Source organism: Fringilla coelebs (assembly GCF_963513975.1).
Source record: "Fringilla coelebs genome assembly, chromosome: 37".
Classification (NCBI taxonomy): domain Eukaryota; kingdom Metazoa; phylum Chordata; class Aves; order Passeriformes; family Fringillidae; genus Fringilla; species Fringilla coelebs.
The window spans coordinates 326,968-348,436 of record NC_140063.1 but is presented as its reverse complement, the minus strand read 5'-3'; the positions used below and the strand labels follow the sequence as shown (position 1 = coordinate 348,436).

Here is a 21,469-nt window from a genome sequence, read left to right as displayed (position 1 = left end):
GGGGGGCTTCCAGGGGTCAGGGGGGTCCTGGACAGGAGAGTTACGGGGGTTTTGGGGGGTTTTGGGGGGGTCTGGAGGTGGTTGGGGTGCACCTGGAAGCTCTTGAGGTGCTCCTGGAGGTCCCTGGGCTGATCCTGAGGGTCCCTGGGTGGCTTTGGGGTGGGATTTGGGGTTCTCAGGGTGGGATTTGGGATTCTCAGGGTGAGATTTGTGCCTCTCGGGCTGGGATTTGGGGTTCTAAGGGTGGGATTTGGGTTCTCATGGTGAGCTTTGGGGTTCTCATGGTGGGATTTGGGTTCTCATGGTGGAATTCAGGGTTCTCATGGTGAGATTTGGGGTTCTCAGGGTGGGTTTTGGGTTCTTATGGTGAGATTTGGGGTTCTCAGGGTGGGATTTGGGTTCTCAAGGTAGGCTTTGGGTTCTCATGGTGGGATTTGGGGTTCTCATGGTGAGCTTTGGGGTTCTCAGGGTGGGATTTGGGTTCTCATGGTGGGATTTGGGGTTCTCATGGTGAGCTTTGGGGTTCTCAGGGTGGGATTTGTGTCCTTGGGGTGCATTTTGGGCTTCCCACCGGGGTGTCCCCCTTCCCTGGCAGCGTGCGCCCCAACCTGTTTGTGGGCACGGCGCCGGGCTCGACGCAGTTCCGCTGCTGGTACTTCGAGGTGGCGGTGGAGCGGGCGCAGCCCTTCGTCACCGCCGTGCCCACCCACCTGCGCGTGGGCTGGGGGGCGGCCGGGGGCTTCCGGCCCGCCCCGGGCGGGGGCGCGGGCTGGGGGGGCAACGGCGCCGGCGACGACCTCAACTCCTTCGCCTTCGACGGCCTCCACCTGTGGACAGGTGAGGAGGGGGCACACCTGGGATCACCCTGGGAACCCCATGGGACCACCCTGGGACCCCCCTGGTTCCCTCTGGGACCACCCTGGGAACCCCACGGGATCACTCTGGAACCTCCCCTGGTTCCCTCTGGGATCACCCTGGGAACCCCATGGGACCACCCTGGGACCCCCCTGGTTCCCTCTGGGATCACCCTGGGACCCCCATGGGAACACCCTGGGACCCCCATGGGACCACCCTGGGAACCCCATGGGACCACCCTGGGACCCCCCTGGTTCCCTCTGGGACCACCCTGGGACCTCCCTGGTTCCCTCTGGGACCACCCTGGGAGCCCCATGGGACCACCCTGGGACCCCCTTGGTTCCCTCTGGGACCACCCTGGGACCTCCCTGGTTCCCTCTGGGACCACCCTGGGAACCCCATGGGACCACTCTGGGACCAGCCCAGGAACTTCCTGGGATCTGCCCGGGTTTCCTCTGGGACCACCCTGGGATCCCCATGGTTCCCTCTGGGACCCCCCAGGGACCTCCCTGGTTCCCTCTGGGACCACCCTGGGACCCCCCTGGTTCCCTCTGGGATCCACCCAGGAACCTCCCTGGACCACCCTGGGAACCCCATGGGACCACCCTGGGACCACTCTAGGACACCCCTGTGACCCCTGACCCCTCTGTCCCCACCAGGGGGTGTCCCCAAGGCCGTGGGGTCACCCCAATGCTGGGCTCTGGCCGAAGGGGACGTGGTCAGCTGCTGCCTGGACCTGGGGGTCCCCCTGTCCCCTGTGACCCCCTGTGACCCCTGACCCCTCTGTCCCCCCCCAGGGGGTGTCCCCAAGGCCGTGGGGTCACCCCAACGCCGGGCTCTGGCCGAAGGGGACGTGGTCAGCTGCTGCCTGGACCTGGGGGTCCCCAGCGCCTCCTTCCGCCTCAACGGGGCCCCGGTCCAGGGGGTCCTCGAGGGCTTCAACCTGGACACCCTGTTCAGCCCCGTGGCCAGCTTCTCGGCGGGGGTCCGGTGAGGGGGGACACCCCCAAATCGGGGGCTGGGAGCCCTGAAAGGGGGTGGGAGGGGGCTGGGACCCCTAAAGGGGAGGCTGGGATCCTTAAAGTGGGGGCCAGGAGGGGGCTGGGACCCCTGGGATCCCTAAAGTGGGGCTGTGAGGGGGCTGGGACCCCTAAAGTTGGGGGTAGGACCCATAAAGTGGGGGGTGGGACCCTTAAAGTTAGGGGTAGGACCCCTAAAGGGGAGGTTGGGACACCTAAAGGGGGCTGGGACCCTTAAAGTTAGGGGTAGGACCCCTAAAGGGGAGGTTGGGACACCTAAAGGGGGCTGGGACCCCTAAAGGGGAGGCTGGAATCCTTAAAGTAGGGGTAGGAAGGGGGCTGGGACCCCTAAAGTGGGGCCGAGATCCCTAAAGTGGGGGCCAGGAGGGGGCTGGGACCCTTGGGATCCCTAAAGTGGGGGTTGGGTTCCCTAAAGTTGGGGTGCGACCCCTAAAGAGGGGGCTGTGAGGGGGCTGGGACCCCTAAAGTGGGGCTGGGATCCCTAAAGTTGGGGGTGGGAGGGGGCTGGGACCCCTAAAGGGGAGGCTGAGACCCCTAAAGTGGGGCTGGGATCCCTAAAGTTGGGGGTGTGAGGGGGCTGGGACCCCTAAAGTGGGGCTGGGACCCATAAAGTTGGGGGTAGGACCCATAAAGTGGGGGGTGGGACCCTTAAAGTTAGGGGTAGGACCCCTAAAGGGGAGGTTGGGACACCTAAAGGGGGCTGAGACCCTTAAAGGGGAGGGGTGGGATCCTTAAAGGAAAGGTCTGAGTGGGTCTGGGGGAGGTTGGGGTGTGGGTCCAGGGGTCCCTGTGGGGTCTGTGGGGTTTCTATGGGTCCGGGTCTCCCTCTGGGGTTTCTGTGGGTCCGGGTCTCACTGTGGGGGGTCTGTGGGGTTTCTGTGGGTCCGGGTCTCACTCTGGGGTTTCTGTGGGTCCGAGTCTCACTCGCTGTACCCCCTGTCCCCCCAGGCTCTGGTTCCTGCTGGGGGGGTTTTGTGGGGTCTGAGAGGTTTCTATGGGGTTTCTATGGGGTTTCTGTGGGTCCGGGTCTCACTCGCTGTACCCCCTGTCCCCCCCAGGCTCCGGTTCCTGCTGGGGGGTTTTGTGGGGTCTGAGAGGTTTCTATGGGGTTTCTATGGGGTTTCCGTGGGTCCGGGTCTCACTTGCTGTACCCCTGTCCCCCCAGGCTCCGGTTCCTGCTGGGGGGGGTTCTGCGGGGTCTGAGGGGTTTCTATGGGGTTTCTATGGGTCCGGGTCTCACTCTGGGGTTTCTGTGGGTCCGGGTCTCACTCTGGGGTTTCTGTGGGTCCGGGTCTCACTCGCTGTACCCCTGTCCCCCCAGGCTCCGGTTCCTGCTGGGGGGGGTTCTGTGGGGTCTGAGAAGTTTCTATGGGGTTTCTATGGGGTTTCTGTGGGTCCGGGTCTCACTGTGGGGGGTCTGTGGGGTTTCCGTGGGTCCGGGTCTCACTCGCTGTACTCCCTGTCCCCCCAGGCTCCGGTTCCTGCTGGGGGGTTTTGTGGGGTCTGAGGGGTTTCTATGGGGTTTCTATGGGGTTTCCGTGGGTCCGGGTCTCACTCGCTGTACTCCCTGTCCCCCCAGGCTCCGGTTCCTGCTGGGGGGGTTCTGTGGGGTGTGAGAGGTTTCTATGGGGTTTCTATGGGGTTTCCGTGGGTCCGGGTCTCACTCCACTCGCTGTCCCCGCAGGCTCCGGTTCCTGCTGGGGGGCCGGCACGGCGAGTTCCGTTTCGTGCCGCCGCCCGGCTACGCGCCCTGCGCCGAGGCGCTGCTGCCCCGGGAGCGGCTGCGGCTGGAGCCGCTCACCGCCTACCGCGGCTCGGCCCCGCCCGGCGCCCGCAGCCTCCTGGGGCCCACCCGGGCCCTGCCCCACACCGCCTTCACCCCCTGCCCCGTGGACACCTGCCAGGTGCGCGGGGGGCGGCGGCCGGGGGCGTGGGAGGGGGTCTGGGGGGATGGTGGGGGGATTTGGGGGTGTGGAGGGGGGATTTGGGGGGATTGGGATAGGGTTTGGGGGAGATGGAGGTGGGATTTGGGGGCGTGTAGGGGGGATTTGGGGGGATTGGGATAGGGTTTGGGGGAGATGGAGGTGGGTTTCTGGGTGTTTGGGGAGGATGGGAGGGTGTTTGAGGGGATGGAGGTGGGTTTCAGGGGGTTTGGGGGGGCTTCTGGGGGATGGAGGTGGGATTGGGACAGGATTTAGGGGGGTTTGGGGGGTTTTGGGGGATGGAGGGGAGAATAGCAAGATTGGGAGAGGATTTGGGGGTGATGGAGGGGGTTTGGAGGGAATAGAGGGGGATTTTGGGGGGCTTGAAGGGGAATTTGGAGGTGCTTGAAGAGATTGGGGGGGGGTTTGGGGAGTTTTGGGCTCCAACACCCCCTTTTTTCACCCCCCAGATCGTGCTGCCCCCACACCTGGAGCGCATCCGGGAGAAGCTGGCGGAGAACATCCACGAGCTCTGGGCCCTGACCCGCATCGAGCAGGGCTGGACCTACGGGCCTGTGAGTGGGGCACCCCTAAATCCTCCCTGGGCACCCCAAAATCCCCCCTGGGAACCCCAAAATCCCCCAGGAAACCCAAACCCCACAAAAATCCCCGAACCCACCCTGAGCTCTGGGCCCTGACCCGCATTGAGCAGGGCTGGACCTACAGGCCTGTGAGTGGGGCACCCCAAAATCCTCCCTGGGAACCCCAAAATCCTCCGTGGGCACCCCAAATCCCATGGGAACCCCAAACCCCATAAAAACCCCATAAAACCCCCAAACTCACCCTGAGCTCTGGGCCCTGACCCGCATCGAGCAGGGCTGGACCTACGGGCTTGTGAGTGGGGCACCCCTAAATCCTCCCTGGGCACCCCTAAATCCTCCCTGGGCACCCCAAATCCCCTGTTTGGTGTCCTTGGAGGGGTCCCCAAATGGAGGTCCCTTTTTGGGGCTCCCTAAATTGGGGTTACCCCTTTTTGGGATTCCTTTTTGGGGTTCCCCAAGATTTGTGTCCTTTCTGAGGCGATCCCATGGGGTGCCTTTGGGATTTTTCCTTTTGGGGCCGTTTTTGGGGGGTCGCTGGCTGGACTGGGGGGGTCCCAGTGGCCAGGAGGTGTTTTTGGGGTGCCCCAGGTCCGGGATGATGTGCAGCGCCTGCACCCCTGTTTGCTGAGCTTCCACAGCCTCCCCGAGCCCGAGCGCGGCTACAACCTCCAGATGTCGGGGGAGACCCTCAAGTAAGGGGGGCACCGGGGAATTTGGGGGTCCCCCCCTCTTTGGGGGACCCCCTGGGAAAGGGGAAGGGGGTTAGGGGAGGAATCACCCCAAAATGCTGGGGGTTTGGGGGTCTTCTCTGAGCCTGGGGGTGATGGGGGTGGTGTTGGGGTCACCCCTCACCTCAGACTGGGGGGACTTGGGGGGGTTTTGGGGTTCAGATGGTTTTGGGGTCACCCCTCACCTCAGACTGGGGGGGCTTGGGGGTGTTTTGGGGTTCAGATGGTTTTGGGGTCTCCCTTCACTTCAGGCTGGGGGGACTTGGGGGGGTTTTGAGGTTCCCCCACTTTGGGGTGTGTCCCCAAAACAGGCTGGGGTTTTGGGGTCCCCCCTCATCCTGAGCCCCCTGGAGTTGGGGGTGCTGGATTTGGGGGTAGGGGGAGGGTTTTGAGGAGGGGTCAGAGATTTGGGGGTGCTGATTTTTGGGGTGTCCCCAGGACGCTGCTGGCCCTGGGCTGCCACGTGGGGATGGCGGACGAGAAGGCTGAGGAGAACCTGAAGAAGATCAAACTGCCCAAAACGTGGGTTTGGGGGGGCTGCCAGGGGCTGGGGGGGGTCCCAGTTTGGGGGGGGGGGTCTCTGTAGGGGATCCCAGTTTGAGGTCCCAGTTTGGGGTCCTTCAAAGAAAGTCCCAGTTTGGGGGTGTCCCAGTTTGGCGGTGTCCCAGTCTGGGATGTTGCAGTTTTGGGGTCCTGGAGGAGCTTCTGGGGGGTCCTTACGGGGGTCCCCATGGGTTGGGGGGGTCCCTCAGGTGTTTTCCCCCCCATTCCCACCATGTCCAACAGGTGAAGGTTGGGTTGGGATGTCCCAGTTGGGTTGGGATGTCCCAGTTTGGGGACCCTTGAGGAAGTTTGGGGTCCCCACGGGTGGGAGCAGTTCTGGGGGTCCCGAGGTGCCCCGTGGGGGTCCCGAGGTGCCCCGGGGTGCCCCGTGGTGGTCCTGGGGGGTCCCATGGGGGTCCCGTGGGGGTCCCACAGGTGTGTCCCCCCTGCCCAGGTACACCATGTCCAACAGGTCAAGGTTAGGTTGGGATGTCCCAGTTTGGGGACCCTTGAGGAAGTTTGATGGGGTCTCTGTAGGTTGAGGGTCCCGAGGTGCCCCGTGGGGGTCCTGAGGTGCCCCGAGGTGCCCCGTGGGGGTCCCGTGGGGTCCCACAGGTGTGTCCCCCCCGCCCAGGTACACCATGTCCAACGGGTACAAGCCGGCGCCGCTGGACCTGTCGCACGTGCGGCTGACGCCGGCCCAGCTGACCCTGGTCGATCGCCTGGCCGAGAACGGCCACAACGTCTGGGCCCGGGACAGGGTGCAGCAGGGCTGGACCTACAGCACCACCCAGGTGGGGACCCTGGGGACCTTGGGGACCCTCTGGGGACCCTCTGGGGACCCCACCGAGGGGCGCCCACCCACCCCCGACCTCCCCAAAAACCCCCCCTTGTCCCCGTGGTGTCACCGCCCTCTGTCCCCATGGCCGTGTCCTACGCCTGTGGGGGTGTCCCCATGTCCCCAGGCCCCTGAGCCTGGTGTCCCCATGTCCCCATGGCTGTGTCCCCATGTCCCCATGCTCCTGAGCCCTGTGTCCCTCTATCCCTGTGCCTGTGGGGGTGTCCCCATGTCCCCACACCCCTGAGCCTGATGTCCCTGTGTCCCCAATCCCCTGAGCCCTGTGTCCCTCTGTCCCCAGTCCCCTGACCCCTGTGTCCCTCTGTCCCCATGGCTGTGTCCCCGTGTCCCCATGCCCTGAGCCCACTGTCCCTGTGTCCCCATGGCTGTGTCCCCGTGTCCCCATGTCCCCACGCCCCGAGCCCGCTGTCCCCGTGTCCCCATGTCTGTGTCCCCATGTCCCCACGCCCCGAGCCCGCTGTCCCCGTGTCCCCAGGACATCAAGAACAAGCGGAACCCGCGGCTGGTCCCCTACAACCTGCTGGACGAGGGGACAAAGGCCACCAACCGCGAGAGCCTGTGCCAGGCCGTGCGGACCCTGCTGGGCTACGGCTACAACATCGAGCCCCCCGACCAGGAGACGCGTGAGTGGGGGGCTCAGGGACACTCTGGGGACACTTGGGGACATTTTGGAGCTGCTGGTACTGTTTGGGTGCCGGTTTTGGGGTCTCTGTGTCCTGGTTTGGGGTCCTGACCCCTCTGTCTCCCCCAGCCTCACACGGTGGCCCCTCGAGGGGTCCCGGTACCCCCCAGCTGCGGCTGTTTGGGTGCTGTTTTTGGGGTTCCATGTCCCGGTATTTGGGGGTTCCATGTCCCATTTTTGGGGTGCTGACCCCCCTGTCCCCCCAGCCTCGCAGGCTGTGCTGCCGGGGGGTCCCCGCGCCCCCCGCCCGCGGCTGTTCCGGGTGGAGCGGGGCTCTCTGGGTGCCGTTTTTCGGGTTCCATATCCCGGTTTTGGGGCTCTCTGGGTGCTGTTTTGGGGTTCCATGTCCCATTTTTGGGGTGCTGACCCCCCTATCCCCCCCAGCCTCGCAGGCTGTGCCCCCGGGGGGTCCCCGCGCCCCCTGCCCGCGGCTGTTCCGGGCGGAGCGGGGCTGGCTGGGTGCCGTTTTTGGGCTGTCTGGGTGCCGTTTTTGGGGTTCCATGTCCCATTTTTGGGGTGCTGACCCCCGTGTCCCCCCCAGCCTCGCAGGCTGTGCCCCCGGGGGGTCCCCGCGCCCCCCGCCCGCGGCTGTTCCGGGCGGAGCGGGGCTCGGCCGTGCGCAGCGGCCGCTGGTACTTCGAGTTCCAGGCGGTGACGGCCGGGGAGATGCGCGTGGGCTGGGCCCGGCCCGGGCTGCGACCCGACACCGAGCTGGGCGCCGACGACATGGCCTTCGTCTTCAACGGGCACCGGGTGAGCCTGGGGACACGGCGGGGACACCTGGGGACAGCCAGGGACACTCGGGGATACGTGGGAACAAGTGGGGGCGTGTTGGGACACGGGCGGACACACAGAGCCTGTTTGGGACACACAGGGACAGGCGGGGACATGGGGGACACCCAGAGCCTGCTGGGGACACGTGGGGACAGCCAGGGACACACAGGGACACACAGGGACACATGGGGACACCCAGTGCCTGCTGGGGACAGGTGGGGACAGCCAGGGACACACAGGGACACACAGGGACACATGGGGACACATGGGGACACCCAGTGCCTGCTGGGGACAGGTGGGGACAGCCAGGGACACTCAGGGACACACAGGGACACATGGGGACACCCAGAGCCTGCTGGGGACACGTGGGGACAGGCAGGGACACACAGGGACACGGGGGACACACCGAGCCTGCTTGGGACATGTCAGGACCTGCAGGGACATGTGGGGACAGGCAGGGACATGGGGGACACGTGGGGACATTCAGGGACACACAGGGATACACGGGGACATGAGGGACACACAGAACCTACTTGGGACACGTGAGGACATGTGGTGACAGGTGGGGACACGGGGAGACACGTGGGGGACATGGAGGGACGTGTAGGGACACTCAGGAACACACCTGAGTCACCTGCTGTGACCCCCTGGTGTCCCTGCTGTCCCCAGGCCCAGTGGTGGCACGTGGGTGGCGAGTCCTTGGACACCCCTGGCAGGCTGGGGACGTCGTGGGTCCCTGTGACCCCTGTGACCCCCTGGTGTCCCTGCTGTCCCCAGGCCCAGCGGTGGCACGTGGGTGGCGAGTCCTTTGGGCGCCCCTGGCAGGCTGGGGACATTGTGGGTCCCTGTCACCCCTGTGACCCCTCTGTGACCCCTGTGACCCCTCTGTGACCCCCTGGTGTCCCTGCTGTCCCCAGGCCCAGCGGTGGCACGTGGGTGGCGAGTCCTTTGGGCGCCCCTGGCAGGCTGGGGACGTCGTGGGTCCCTGTGACCCCTGTGACCCCCTGGTGTCCCTGCTGTCCCCAGGCCCAGCGGTGGCACGTGGGTGGCGAGTCCTTGGACACCCATGGCAAACTGGGGACATTGTGGGTCCCTGTGACCCCTGTGACCTCCCTGTGACCCCCTGGTGTCCCTGCTGTCCCCAGGCCCAGCGGTGGCACGTGGGTGGCGAGTCCTTTGGGCGCCCCTGGCAGGCTGGGGACGTCGTGGGTCCCTGTGACCCCTGTGACCCCTCTGTGACCCCTGTGACTCCTCTGTGACCCCCTGGTGTCCCTGCTGTCCCCAGGCCCAGCGGTGGCACGTGGGTGGCGAGTCCTTTGGGCGCCCCTGGCAGGCTGGGGACGTCGTGGGCTGCCTCATCGACCTGGGCGAGTGCCACATGAGCTTCACCCTCAACGGGGAGGTGCTGATCGGGGACGGGGGCTCCGAGGTGGCCTTCAGGGACTTCGAGGTGGCCGACGGTGAGGGGGGGACCCCGGCCTTGGTGACACCCCCCCGGTGTCACCTGGGGCTGGGGGAGGATGGGGGGGGTTGAAGCTGAGGTGGGAGAAGAGGGGAGGCTGGGTCTGGGGGCTTCAGAAATGGGTCTGGGGGCTCTGGAATGGGTCTGGGGGGGCTCAGGGGTGGGTCTGGGGGCTCTGGAATGGGTCTGGGGTCTCCAGGGATGGACCTGGGGGATCAAGGGATGGGTCTGGGGGATCAAGGGATGGGTCTGGGGGATCCAGCAATGTGTCTGGGAGCACCAAGAATGAGTCTGGAGGCTCTGGGATGGGTCTGGAGGCTCCAGGGATGGGTCTGGGGGCTCAGGGATGGGTCTGGGGTCTCAGTGCTGACCCCCCCCGTGCCCCCCAGGCTTTGTGCCCGTGTGCAGCCTGGGGCTGGGCCAGGAGGGCCACCTGAATCTGGGCCAGGACGTGGGGCTGGGGGCTCTGGGATGGGTCTGGGGGCTCTGGGATGGGTCTGGGGGCTCAGGGGTGGGTTGGGGGTCTCAGTGCTGACCCCCCCCTGTGCCCCCCAGGCTTTGTGCCCGTGTGCAGCCTGGGGCTGGGCCAGGAGGGCCACCTGAACCTGGGCCAGGACGTGGGGCTGGGGGCTCTGGGATGGGTCTGGGGGCTCTGGGATGGGTCTGGGGTCTTTGGGATGGGTGGGGGTCTCAGTGCTGACCCCCCCCTGTGCCCCCCAGGCTTTGTGCCCGTGTGCAGCCTGGGGCTGGGCCAGGAGGGCCACCTGAACCTGGGCCAGGACGTGGGCACGCTGCGCTACTTCGGCATCTGCGGCCTGCAGGAGGGCTACGAGCCCTTTGCCATCAACATGAAACGGCCCATCGCCCTCTGGTTCAGCCACAGCCTGCCCCAGTTCATCCCAGTGCCCCCTGACCACCCCCAGCTCGAGGTGAGGGGGGATTTGGGGGGGTTTGGGGGGTCTCCATCGCCCTCTGGTTCAGCCACAGCCTGCCCCAGTTCATCCCAGTGCCCCCTGACCACCCCCAGCTCGAGGTGAGGGGGGATTTGGGGGGGTTTGGGGGGTCCCCATCGCCCTCTGGTTCAGCCACAGCCTGCCCCAGTTCATCCCAGTGCCCCCTGACCACCCCCAGCTCGAGGTGAGGGGGGGTTTGGGGGGTCCCCATTGCCCTCTGGTTCAGCCACAGCCTGCCCCAGTTCATCCCAGTGCCCCCTGACCACCCCCAGCTCGAGGTGAGGGGTGGGCAGGGGTCTCTGGGGGGGGTTTGGGGGGTCTCCATCGCCCTCTGGTTCAGCCACAGCCTGCCCCAGTTCATCCCAGTGCCCCCTGACCACCCCCAGCTCGAGGTGAGGGGGGATTTGGGGGGGTTTGGGGGGTCCCCATCGCCCTCTGGTTCAGCCACAGCCTGCCCCAGTTCATCCCAGTGCCCCCTGACCACCCCAGCTCGAGGTGAGGGGGGATTTGGGGGGGTTTGGGGGGTCCCCATCGCCCTCTGGTTCAGCCACAGCCTGCCCCAGTTCATCCCAGTGCCCCCTGACCACCCCCAGCTCGAGGTGAGGGGTGGGCAGGGGTCTCTGGGGGGGGTTTGGGGGGTCTCCATCGCCCTCTGGTTCAGCCACAGCCTGCCCCAGTTCATCCCAGTGCCCCCTGACCACCCCCAGCTCGAGGTGAGGAGGGATTTGGGGGGGTTTGGGGGTCCCCATCGCCCTCTGGTTCAGCCACAGCCTGCCCCAGTTCATCCCAGTGCCCCCTGACCACCCCCAGCTCGAGGTGAGGGGGGATTTGGGGGGGTTTGGGGGGTCCCCATCGCCCTCTGGTTCAGCCACAGCCTGCCCCAGTTCATCCCAGTGCCCCCTGACCACCCCCAGCTCGAGGTGAGGGGGGATTTGGGGGGGTTTGGGGGGTCCCCATCGCCCTCTGGTTCAGCCACAGCCTGCCCCAGTTCATCCCAGTGCCCCCTGACCACCCCCAGCTCGAGGTGAGGGGTGGGGAGGGGTCTCTGGGAGAGATTCAGGGTGTCAAGGGAGTCCTGAAAGTCCCCAGGTGTCCCCAAAACAGGGTAAAGTGTCCCCAAAACGGGGTGATACCCATCCCTAGGGGATTCCCCATCCCTGAGTGTCCCCAAAATGAGGAAGTGTCCCTAAAACAGGGTGAAGTGTCCCCAAAACCGGGTCCCACCCATCGCTGGGGGTTTCCCTGGCTCTGAGTGTCCCCAAAACGAGGTGAAACGCCCCCAAAACGAGGTGAAACGCTCCAATAACCGGGTCCCACCCATCCCTGGGGGTTTCCCTGGCTCTGAGTGTCCCTAAAACGAGGTGAAACGCCCCCAAAACGGGGTGAAACGCTCCCAAAACCGGGTCCCACCCATCCCTGGGGGTTTCCCTGGCTCTGAGTGTCCCCAAAACGGGGTGAAGTGTCCCCAAAACGGGGTGAAACGCTCCCAAAACCGGGTCCCACCCATCCCTGGGGGGGTTCCCTGGCTCTGAGCGTCCCCAAAATGAGGTGAAGTACCCCCAGAATAGGGTGAAGTGTCCCCAAAACGAGGTGAAATGCCCCCAAAACCCGGTCCCATTCATCCTCGCGGTACCCCCGTCTCAGCCCTGCCGGTGCCACCCCCGGTGCCACCCCCGGTGTCCCCGCAGGTGACCCGCCTGGACGGCACCGTGGACACCCCGCCGTGCCTGCGGCTGTCCCACCGCAGCTCCGGGACCCCCGCGGCGCCCCCCGAGCTGCTGTTCCTGCGCCTCAGCCTCCCGGTGCAGTTCCACCCCACCTTCCGCTGCACCCCCGGCACCACGCCGCTGCCCCAGGCGCCCCCCCCGGAGCCCCCCGAGGAGGTCACGGCCGACCCCCTGTCCGAGTTCGAGCGGCTGCGGCGCTCGGCCGGGCCCCGCAGCGCCGAGGGCGACGAGGGCGCCGAGAAGGGAGCGGCGGGGGCGGCCCCCGGTGCCGCCGCCGCCCCCCGGGAGCCGCCGCGGGGAGAGAACGAGAAGGACGCGACCACCGAGAAGAGCAAGACCAGGAGGGGGTGCGTGGGGTGGGGGCACCGAAAGGGGGTCCCCAATACCTGGGGGGCAGCGAAAGGGGGGTCCCCAATACCTGGGGGGCAGCGAAAGTGGGGTGGGGGGCACAGAAAGGAGGGTCCCCAATACCTGGGGGGCAGCGAAAGGGGAGTCCCCAATATTCCTGGGGGGCAGCAGAGGGGGTGTGTGGGGTGGGGGGCACAAAAAGGGGGGTCCCCAATACCTGGGGGGCAGCGAAACGGGGGTCCCCAGTATTCCTGGGGGGCACCAAAGAGGGTGGGGGCACAGAAAGGGGGGTCCCCAATATTCCTGGGGGGGCACCGAAAGGGGGATCCCCAATACCTGGGGGGCAGCGAAAGGGGGTGGAGGCACAGAAAAGGGGGTCCCCAGTATTCTTGTGGAGTAGCAAAAGGGGTGTGTGGGGTGGGGGCACCGAAAGGGGGTCCCCAATACCTGGGGGGCAGTGAAAGGGGGGTCCTCAATATTCCTGGGGGGCACCAAAGGGGATGCGTGGGGTGGGGGGCACCAAAAGGACATGGCAGCCACTGCTGGGGGGTCCCCAATATTCCTGGGGGGCACCAACATGGGGTGGGGGCCACCAAAAGGGGGTGGCAGCCATGGCTTGGGGGTCCCCAGTAACCCTGAGGGGCACCAAAAGGGGGTGGGTGGGGTGGGGGGCACTGAAAGAGGGGGTCCCCAATATTCCTGAGGGGTACCAGGGGGGCTGGGGGGCAGCAAAGGGGAGTGGCAGACACGTCTGGGGGGTCCCCAGTTCCTGAGGGTCCCCAAAAGGGGGTGACACCCATCCCTGGTGGGGGGGGATCCCTGAGCATCCCCAGTCTGGCAGTTGAGGGGAGTTGTTGGGGGGGTTCCCTGGGTGTTGGGAGTTCTCTGGGGGTCCCCGAGAGGTCCCCAAAGCGGGGTGACCCCCCCGGTGCCCCCCAGGTTCCTGTTCAAGGGCCGGAAGACGCCGTTCGCGCCCCCCCCCGCGCCCCCTCCCGTGCCCCGGCTGGAGGAGGACGTGGTGCCCGACGAGCGCGACGACCCCGAGGTCATCATGAACACCACCACGGTATGGACCCCCAAAAACTCCCAAATCCCCCCAAATCCCCCAAACCCCGAGGTCATCATGAACACCACCACGGTATGGACCCCCCAAAAACCCCCCAAAACCCCCAAATCCCCCCAAAACCCCCAAAGCCCCCCAAACCCCGAGGTCATCATGAACACCACCACGGTATGGACCCCCAAAAAACCCCCAAAACCCCCAAATCCCCCCAAAACCCCCAAATCCCCCCAAACCCCAAGGTCATCATGAACACCACCACGGTATGGACGCCCCAAAACCCCCCAAAACCCCCCCAAAACCCCCAAATCCCCCCAAAACCCCCAAACCTCGAGGTCATCATGAACACCACCCCAGTATGAGATCCCCCCAAAACACCCTGTCCCCATGTCCCTTGTCCCCAATACTACTACTTGGTGTGGCTGTTTGTGTGGCAGTGCCTGGGTGGGCTGGGTCACCTGTCCCCATGTCCCTGACTCTGTCCCCATGTCCCTGTCACTGTGGCTGTCCCTGTGGCTGTCCCCATGTCCCTGACACTGTCCCTTGTCCCCAGTACTACTACTCGGTGCGGCTGTTTGCGGGCCAGGAGCCGGGCAGTGCCTGGGTGGGCTGGGTCACCTGTCCCTGTCCCCATGTCCCTGACTCTGTCCCCATGTCCCTGTCCCCATGTCCCCATGTCCCTGTCCCTGTGGCTGTCCCTGATGCTGTCCCCATGTCCCTGACACTGTCCCTTGTCCCCAGTACTACTACTCGGTGCGGCTGTTTGCGGGCCAGGAGCCGGGCAGTGCCTGGGTTGGCTGGGTCACCTGTCCCTGTCCCCATGTCCCTGTCCCTGTGGCTGTCCCCATGTCCCTGACACTGTCCCTTGTCCCCAGTACTACTACTCGGTGCGGCTGTTTGCGGGCCAGGAGCCGGGCAGTGCCTGGGTGGGCTGGGTCACCCCCCACTTCCACCAGCACGACCCCGACTTCGAGCTGGGCCGCGTGCGCAGCGTCACCGTCACCATGGGCGACGACCGCGGCAACGTGCACGACAGGTACCCCCGGGGGACCCCAAAGAGACCCCTACATGGGATCCCAGAGGGACCCCAAAGAGACCAAGGGACCCCAGAGGGACCCCAGATGAGACCCCAAATGAGGCCCCTAAATAAGACCCCAAATGGGACCCCAAAGGGACCCACTCCAAAGGGGACCCTGAACAGGACCCCAGAGGGACCCCAAAGGGACCCCTAAATGGGATCCCAAAGAAATCCTAAATGGGACCCCAAATTAGACCCCCAAGCAGGACAATTGCCCCATGGTCTGGGGGTATTCTGGGTGGTTCTTGGGAGTCTCAGCCCCCTTTTCACCCCAAGATCAAGCACAGCAACTGCCCCATGGTCTGGTGTTAAATAGGGGAGGGGTCCATGGTAGGGGGTATTTTGGGGGGTTCTTGGGGGTCTCACCCCCTTTTTTTCCCCCAGCATCAAGTGCAGCAGGTGCCCCATGGTCTGGAGTTAAATAGGGGAGGGGTCCATGGTCAGGGGGTATTTTGGGGGGGTTTTGGGGGGTCTCAGCCCCTTTTTCTCCTCCAGCATCAAGTGCAGAACTGCCCCATGGTGTGTGGGTATTTTGGGGGAGTTTTGGGGGTCTCACCCCCTATTTCCCCCCCCAGCATCAAGCGCAGCAACTGCTACATGGTGTGGGGGGGGGAGTTTGCGACCCCCACCCAGCAGGCCAGGGTGTCCCACACTGACCTGGTCATCGGCTGCCTGGTGGACCTGGCCACGGGGCTCATGACCTTCACAGCCAACGGCAAAGAGATCAACACCTTCTTCCAGGTGAGCTGGACCCCTCCCCTGACCCCCACCCAGGTGAGATTTGGGGGTCCCAGCCCACCCCGGGGGTCTCACAGCCGCGCTGTCCCCGCAGGTGGAGCCCAACACCAAACTGTTCCCGGCGGTGTTCGTGCAGCCCACCACCCAAAACGTGCTCCAGTTCGAGCTGGGCAAGCTCAAGGTGAGGACTGGGACCCCCACCAGGTGGGTGGTGGGGGATGAGACCCCCCCAAAAACACCTGAGACCACCCCTGCACTCCAAAACCCCCAAACCTTGAGGTCATCATGAACACCATCATGGTATGGGACCCCTGAGACCCCAAAAAACCCCCCAAAACCGCCTGAGACCACCCCTGCCCTCCAAAACCTCCCAAACCCTCAGGTCATCATGAACACCATCATGGAATGGGACCCCTGAAACCCCCTCCCAAAACCCAAAACCTCCCACCCACACCCTGCACCCCAAAACCCCCCAAACCCCAAGGTCATCGTTTTGGGGGGGGATTGTTTGGGGTTGGAGAGGGACTGGGAGACAACTGGGAGCACTGGTGAGGTGATGAAGAAGCTGCGAGGTGGAACGAGGAGAGCTTGGGGCACATCTCTGGGGTCTGCAGGGTGACCCCAGAGGAACTCGGTGCCGGGGGTCCCCCTGACACCCCCGTGTCACCCCCCAGAACATCATGCCCATCTCGGCGGCCATGTTCAGCAGCGAGAGGCAGAACCCGGCCCCGCAGTGCCCGCCCAGGCTGGTGATCCAGCACCTGACCCCGGTCACCTGGAGCCGCATGCCCACCGAGTACCTGGCCGTGGAGAGCGCCCGGCTGGGCGAGCGCCAGGGCTGGGCCGTCGAGTGCTCCGAGCCCCTGCAGATGATGGCGCTGCACATCCCCGAGGAGGACAGGTGGGGACACCTGGGGACACGCAGGGCATCCTCAGGGACACCCAGGGCACCCCAAGACTCGTGGGGCTCTGTCCCATGGGGTCCCATCCCCAGGAGACCTTGGGGTCTCACCCCAAAAGTCCCATCCCCAGAAGACCTTGGGGTCTCACCCCAAAAGTCCCATCCCCAGGAGACCTTAGGGTCCCCATCCCAGGGGTCTTATGCCCAGGAGAGCTTGGGATCCCGTCCCCAGGAGACCTTGAGGTCTCACCCCAGAAGTCCCATCCCCAGGAAACCTTGGGGTCCCCATCCCGGGGGTCTCATCCCCAGGAGAGCTTGGGATCCCGTCCCAGGGGGATGTGGGGTCCTGTCCCCTTGAGGTCTCACCTCCAGGGGCCCCAGTCCCAGGAGAACTTGGGGTCTCATTCCAGAAGGACATGGGGTCCTGTCCCCTGGGGTCCCATCCCTAGGAGACCTTGGGGTCTCACCCCAAAAGTCCTATCCCCAGGGGACCTTGGGTTCCATCCTAGGGGGGACATGGGGTCCCATCCCCAGGGGTCCCATCCCCAGGAGACCTTGGGGTTCCATCCTGGGGGGACATGGGGTTTTGTCCACTGGAGTCCCATCCCCAAAGTCCCATCCCCAGGACACCTTGGGGTCTCACCCCCAGGAGTCCCATCCCCAGGAGACCTTGGGGTTCCATCCTAGGGGAGCATGGGGTCCCATCCCCGGGGGTCCCATCCCCAGGAGACCTTGGGGTTCCATCCTAGGGGAACATGGGGTCCCATCCCCAGGGGTCCCATCCCCAGGAGACCTTGGGGTCCCATCCCAGAGATCCCATTCCATATCCCCCCATTCCCCACGCCCCACGGGTCCCACCCTATGTGCCCCCCACCCCGACCCCCATTTCCCCGCAGGTGCATCGACATCCTGGAGCTGTGGGAGCGCGAGGACCTGCTGCAGTTCCAGTGCCACACGCTGCGCCTCTACTGCGCCGTGTGCGCGCTGGGCAACAACCGCGTGGCGCACGCGCTGTGCAGCCACGTGGACCAGGCCCAGCTGCTCTTCGCCATCGAGACCCCCGAGCTGCCGGGACCCCTGCGGGCCGGCTACTACGACCTGCTGCTGGCCATGCACCTGGACGCGGCGCAGCGCGCCCGCTCCTCCATGAGCGCCGAGTTCATCGTGCCCATCACCGAGGCCACGCGCGACATCGCGCTCTTCCCCGACGGCGGCCGCTGCCCGGGACCCCCGGGCGTGGGGCCCAGCGCCTGCCTGAGACCCCAGCCCCATTTCTCGGAGCCCTGCTTCATCCGGGCGGGGGGCGGCGGCGGGCGGGCGCCGCTCAGCCCGGCCATCCCTCTGGACGAGCTGGGGGCCAAGGCCATGCGCATGCTGGCCGAGGCGGTGGCCGGAGGGGGTCCCCACGCCCGGGACCCCGTGGGGGGCAGCGTGGAGTTCCAGTTGGTGCCCGTGCTCAAACTGGTGTCGGCGCTGCTGGCCGTGGGAGCGCTGGGGGACAGCGACGTGCGGCGCGTGCTGCGCATGATCGAGCCCCGCGTCTTCGGGGACGGCGAGGGACGGCGGGAGGAAGGGGAGGAAGAGGAGGAGGGGGAGGAGGAGGTGAAGGCCATCGAGGCTGGAGAGGAAGAGGAGGAGGAAGGGGAGGAGGAGGATGAGGAGGCGAGGAGGAAAAAGGCCGTGGAGGCTGGAGAGCTGGAGGAGGAAGAGGAGGAAGTGAGGAGGAGGAAGGCCATCGAGGCTGGAGAGCTGCAGGAGGAGGAAGAGGATGAGGAGGAGGCCAGGAGGACGAAGGCCATTGAGGCTGGGGAGGTGCAGGAGGAGGAGGAGAAGGAGGAAGAGGAAGAGCTGGAGGAGGGGCTGCTGCAGATGAAGCTGCCGGAGTCGGTCAAGCTGCAGGTGAGGGAGGGGATGGGAGTTGTGTCCCCTCGTTGTCCCCTCTGTGTCCACCTCATGTCCCCTCCCAAGGCTCTCCTTCCCTGTGTCCTTGTCCCCTCCCCAGGGTCCCTGTCCCTACCTCCAATCCCCAGTGGTGTCTTGGGGTCTCCATCCCCATGGTGTCCATAATGTCCCCGTGTCCCCTGACATCCCCGTGTCCCCACAGATGTGCCACCTGCTGCAGCACCTGTGCGAGCGGGAGCTGCAGCACCGGGTCGAGGCCATCGTGGCCTTCTCGGAGCGCCACGTGCAGCGGCTGCAGCGGGACCAGCGGCGGCGCTACGGGCGCCTGATGCGGGCTCTGACCATGTCGGCCGCGGAGACCGCCCGGCGCACCCGCGAGTTCCGCTCGCCCCCGCAGGAGCAGGTGGGGACAGCGCGGGGACACTGCGGGGACGGGGGGGGGACAGAGCAAGGACAGCGTGGGGACACTGCAGGGACAGGGGGGGACAGAGTGGGGACAGAGCAGGGACAGCGTGGGGACAGCGCGGGGACACTGCAGGGACGGGGGGGACAGAGCGGGGACAGCGTGGGGACACTGCAGGGACAGGGGGGGACAGAGTGGGGACAGCATGGGGACAGCGCAGGGACGGGGGGGACAGAGTGGGGACAGAGCAGGGACAGTGTGGGGACAGCGCGGGGACACTGCAGGGACGGGGGGGACAGAGCGGGGACACTGCAGGGACAGGGGGGACAGAGCGGGGACAGAGCAGGGACAGCGTGGGGGCAGTGCAGGGACAGAGCAGGGACGGGGGGGACAGAGTGGGGACAGGAGGGGGACAGCAGGTATGGAATGGGGACAGAGCAGGGACAAGATGGAGACAGGACGGGGACAGTGTGGGGGCAGAGCTGGGACAGAGGGGGACACTGCAGGGACAGCTTGGTGACAGCATGGGGACAGAGAGGGGACATGGCATGGGGGACACGGCCTTGGGTGGGAGAGCAGGGATGTCCTGCCATGTCCCTGTGTCCCCATGTCCCTCCATGTCCTGATGTCCTACCATGTCCCCGTGTCCCCAGATCAACATGCTGATGCAGTACAAGGGAGGGGCTGAGGATGAGGAGTGTCCCGTGCCTGGGGACATCCGGGACGAGCTGCTGGACTTCCACAATGACCTGCTGGCCCACTGCGGTGAGGGGGGGACAGGGACACCCCCTGGGTGCAGGGACACCCCCTGGGTGTGGGGACACCCCCCGGGCTTGGGGACAACCCCTCAAAGTGTGGGGACACCCCCAGGGGAGCTGGGATCTGGAACTGAGACCCCCCCCCATTGTGGGACCCCAGACACCCCCGGGAGCACAGGGGCTCCATCCAGGGACCCCGAGGCCCCCCTTGGGGACATGGGGACACCCCTGTGACCCTCCCCCCGTGTCCCCCAGGCATCGAGCTGACGGAGGAGGAAGAGGAGGAGGAGGAGGAGACGTCGCTGCGGCAGCGGCTGCTGGGGCTGGTGCAGAAGGTGGTGGGGGTCCGGGCACCCCCCAAGGAGGAGGAGACCACCCCCGAGGAGCCCCCGGTGCCCAGTGAGGAGGGGACAGGGGGGTGGGGACAGGGACACTCGGCTGTGTCCGGGACATGGCCGAGGTGGCATCAGGGGGACACATGAGGTGTCCCCAAGGAGTTGGCCAAGATGTCCCCAAGGTGGCACTTGAAGTGTCCCCAAGGAGTTGGCCAAGATGTCCCCAAGGTGGCAGTGCTACAGGGGCTGATCTGGCAGACCATGGGCACAGGAGTCACTGTGTCCCCAGTGTCCCCAATGTCCCCGCTGTCCCCAATGTCCCTGCTGTCCCTGTCCCCAGGCACGCTGCAGGAGCTGATCTCACAGACCATGGTGCACTGGGCGCAGGAGTCACTGTGTCCCCGCTGTCCCTGATCTCTCTGATATCCCCAATGTCCCCAATGTTCCCACTGTCCCTGTTTGTCCCCGCTGTCCCCAATGTCCCCGCTGTCCCTGTCCCCAGGCACGCTGCAGGAGCTGATCTCGCAGACCATGGTGCACTGGGCGCAGGAGTCACTGTGTCCCCAATGTCCCTGATCTCTCTGATACCCCAATGTCCCCGCTGTCCCTGCTGTCCCCAATGTCCCCTCTGTCCCTGTCCCCAGGCACGCTGCAGGAGCTGATCTCGCAGACCATGGTGCACTGGGCGCAGGAGTCACTGTGTCCCCAATGTCTCTGATATCCCCAATGTCCCCAATGTTCCCGCTGTCCCTGTTTGTCCCCGCTGTCCCTGCTGTCCCCAATGTCCCCGCTGTCCCTGTCCCCAGGCACGCTGCAGGAGCTGATCTCGCAGACCATGGTGCACTGGGCGCAGGAGTCCCTGTGTCCCCAGTGTCCCCAATGTCCCCGCTGTCCCTGCTGTCCCCAGTGTCCCTGCTGTCCCTACTGTCCCCAATGTCCCTGATGTCCCTGATCTCTCTGATACCCCAATGTCCCCAAGGTCCCCGCTGTCCCCGCTGTCCCCAATGTCCCCGCTGTCCCTGTTTGTCCCCGCTGTCCCCGCTGTCCCCAATGTCCCCGATGTCCCTGATCTCTCTGATATCCCCAATGTCCCCGCTGTCCCCAATGTCCCCGCTGTCCCTGTCCCCAGGCACGCTGCAGGAGCTGATCTCGCAGACCATGGTGCACTGGGCGCAGGAGTCCCTGTGTCCCCGCTGTCCCTGCTGTCCCCAATGTCCCCGCTGTCCCCGTCCCCAGGCACGCTGCAGGAGCTGATCTCGCAGACCATGGTGCACTGGGCGCAGGAGTCGCTGTGTCCCCGCTGTCCCTGATCTCTCTGATATCCCTGCTGTCCCCAATGTCCCCGCTGTCCCCGTCCCCAGGCACGCTGCAGGAGCTGATCTCGCAGACCATGGTGCACTGGGCGCAGGAGTCGTTCATCCAGAGCCCGGCGCTGGTGCGGGCCATGTTCAGCCTGCTGCACCGGCAGTACGACGCGCTGGGCGAGCTGGGCCGCGCCCTGCCCAAGGCCTACGCCATCAGCGCCACCTCGGTGCCCGACACCACGGCCCTGCTCGAGTGCCTGGGCCAGATCCGCTCGCTGCTCATCGTGCAGATGGGCCCCGAGGAGGAGAACCTCATGATCCAGAGCATCGGGTGCGTGGGACCCCCTGCGTCACCCTGTGTCCTCCTGTGTCCTCTCTGGGTTCACCCTGTGTCACCCTGTGTCCTCTCTGGGTCACCCTGTGTCACCCTGTGTCCTCCTGTGTCCTCTCTGGGTTCACCCTGAGTCACTCTGTGTCCTCCTGTGTCACCCTGTG

General features: G+C 65.8%; 1 protein-coding gene across 1 annotated transcript in view; it reads left to right on the top strand.

The window, feature by feature from the left end:
• RYR1 (ryanodine receptor 1) overlaps positions 1 to 21,469 on the top strand; it is a gene marked incomplete at both ends in the record, with an annotated part of 82,091 nt that overhangs the window by 15,217 nt on the left and 45,405 nt on the right. Inside the window, 23 exon segments of the mRNA XM_084224394.1 lie at positions 596 to 837; positions 1,653 to 1,845; positions 3,580 to 3,799; positions 4,288 to 4,392; positions 5,008 to 5,111; positions 5,586 to 5,669; positions 6,325 to 6,484; positions 7,025 to 7,172; positions 7,773 to 7,984; positions 9,291 to 9,465; positions 10,188 to 10,396; positions 12,109 to 12,494; positions 13,435 to 13,561; positions 14,431 to 14,591; positions 15,209 to 15,374; positions 15,466 to 15,552; positions 16,046 to 16,272; positions 17,169 to 17,952; positions 18,091 to 18,171; positions 18,377 to 18,577; positions 19,231 to 19,342; positions 19,591 to 19,734; positions 21,032 to 21,305. Of these exon segments, the coding sequence (XP_084080520.1) occupies positions 596 to 837; positions 1,653 to 1,845; positions 3,580 to 3,799; positions 4,288 to 4,392; positions 5,008 to 5,111; positions 5,586 to 5,669; positions 6,325 to 6,484; positions 7,025 to 7,172; positions 7,773 to 7,984; positions 9,291 to 9,465; positions 10,188 to 10,396; positions 12,109 to 12,494; positions 13,435 to 13,561; positions 14,431 to 14,591; positions 15,209 to 15,374; positions 15,466 to 15,552; positions 16,046 to 16,272; positions 17,169 to 17,952; positions 18,091 to 18,171; positions 18,377 to 18,577; positions 19,231 to 19,342; positions 19,591 to 19,734; positions 21,032 to 21,305 (4,602 nt within the window).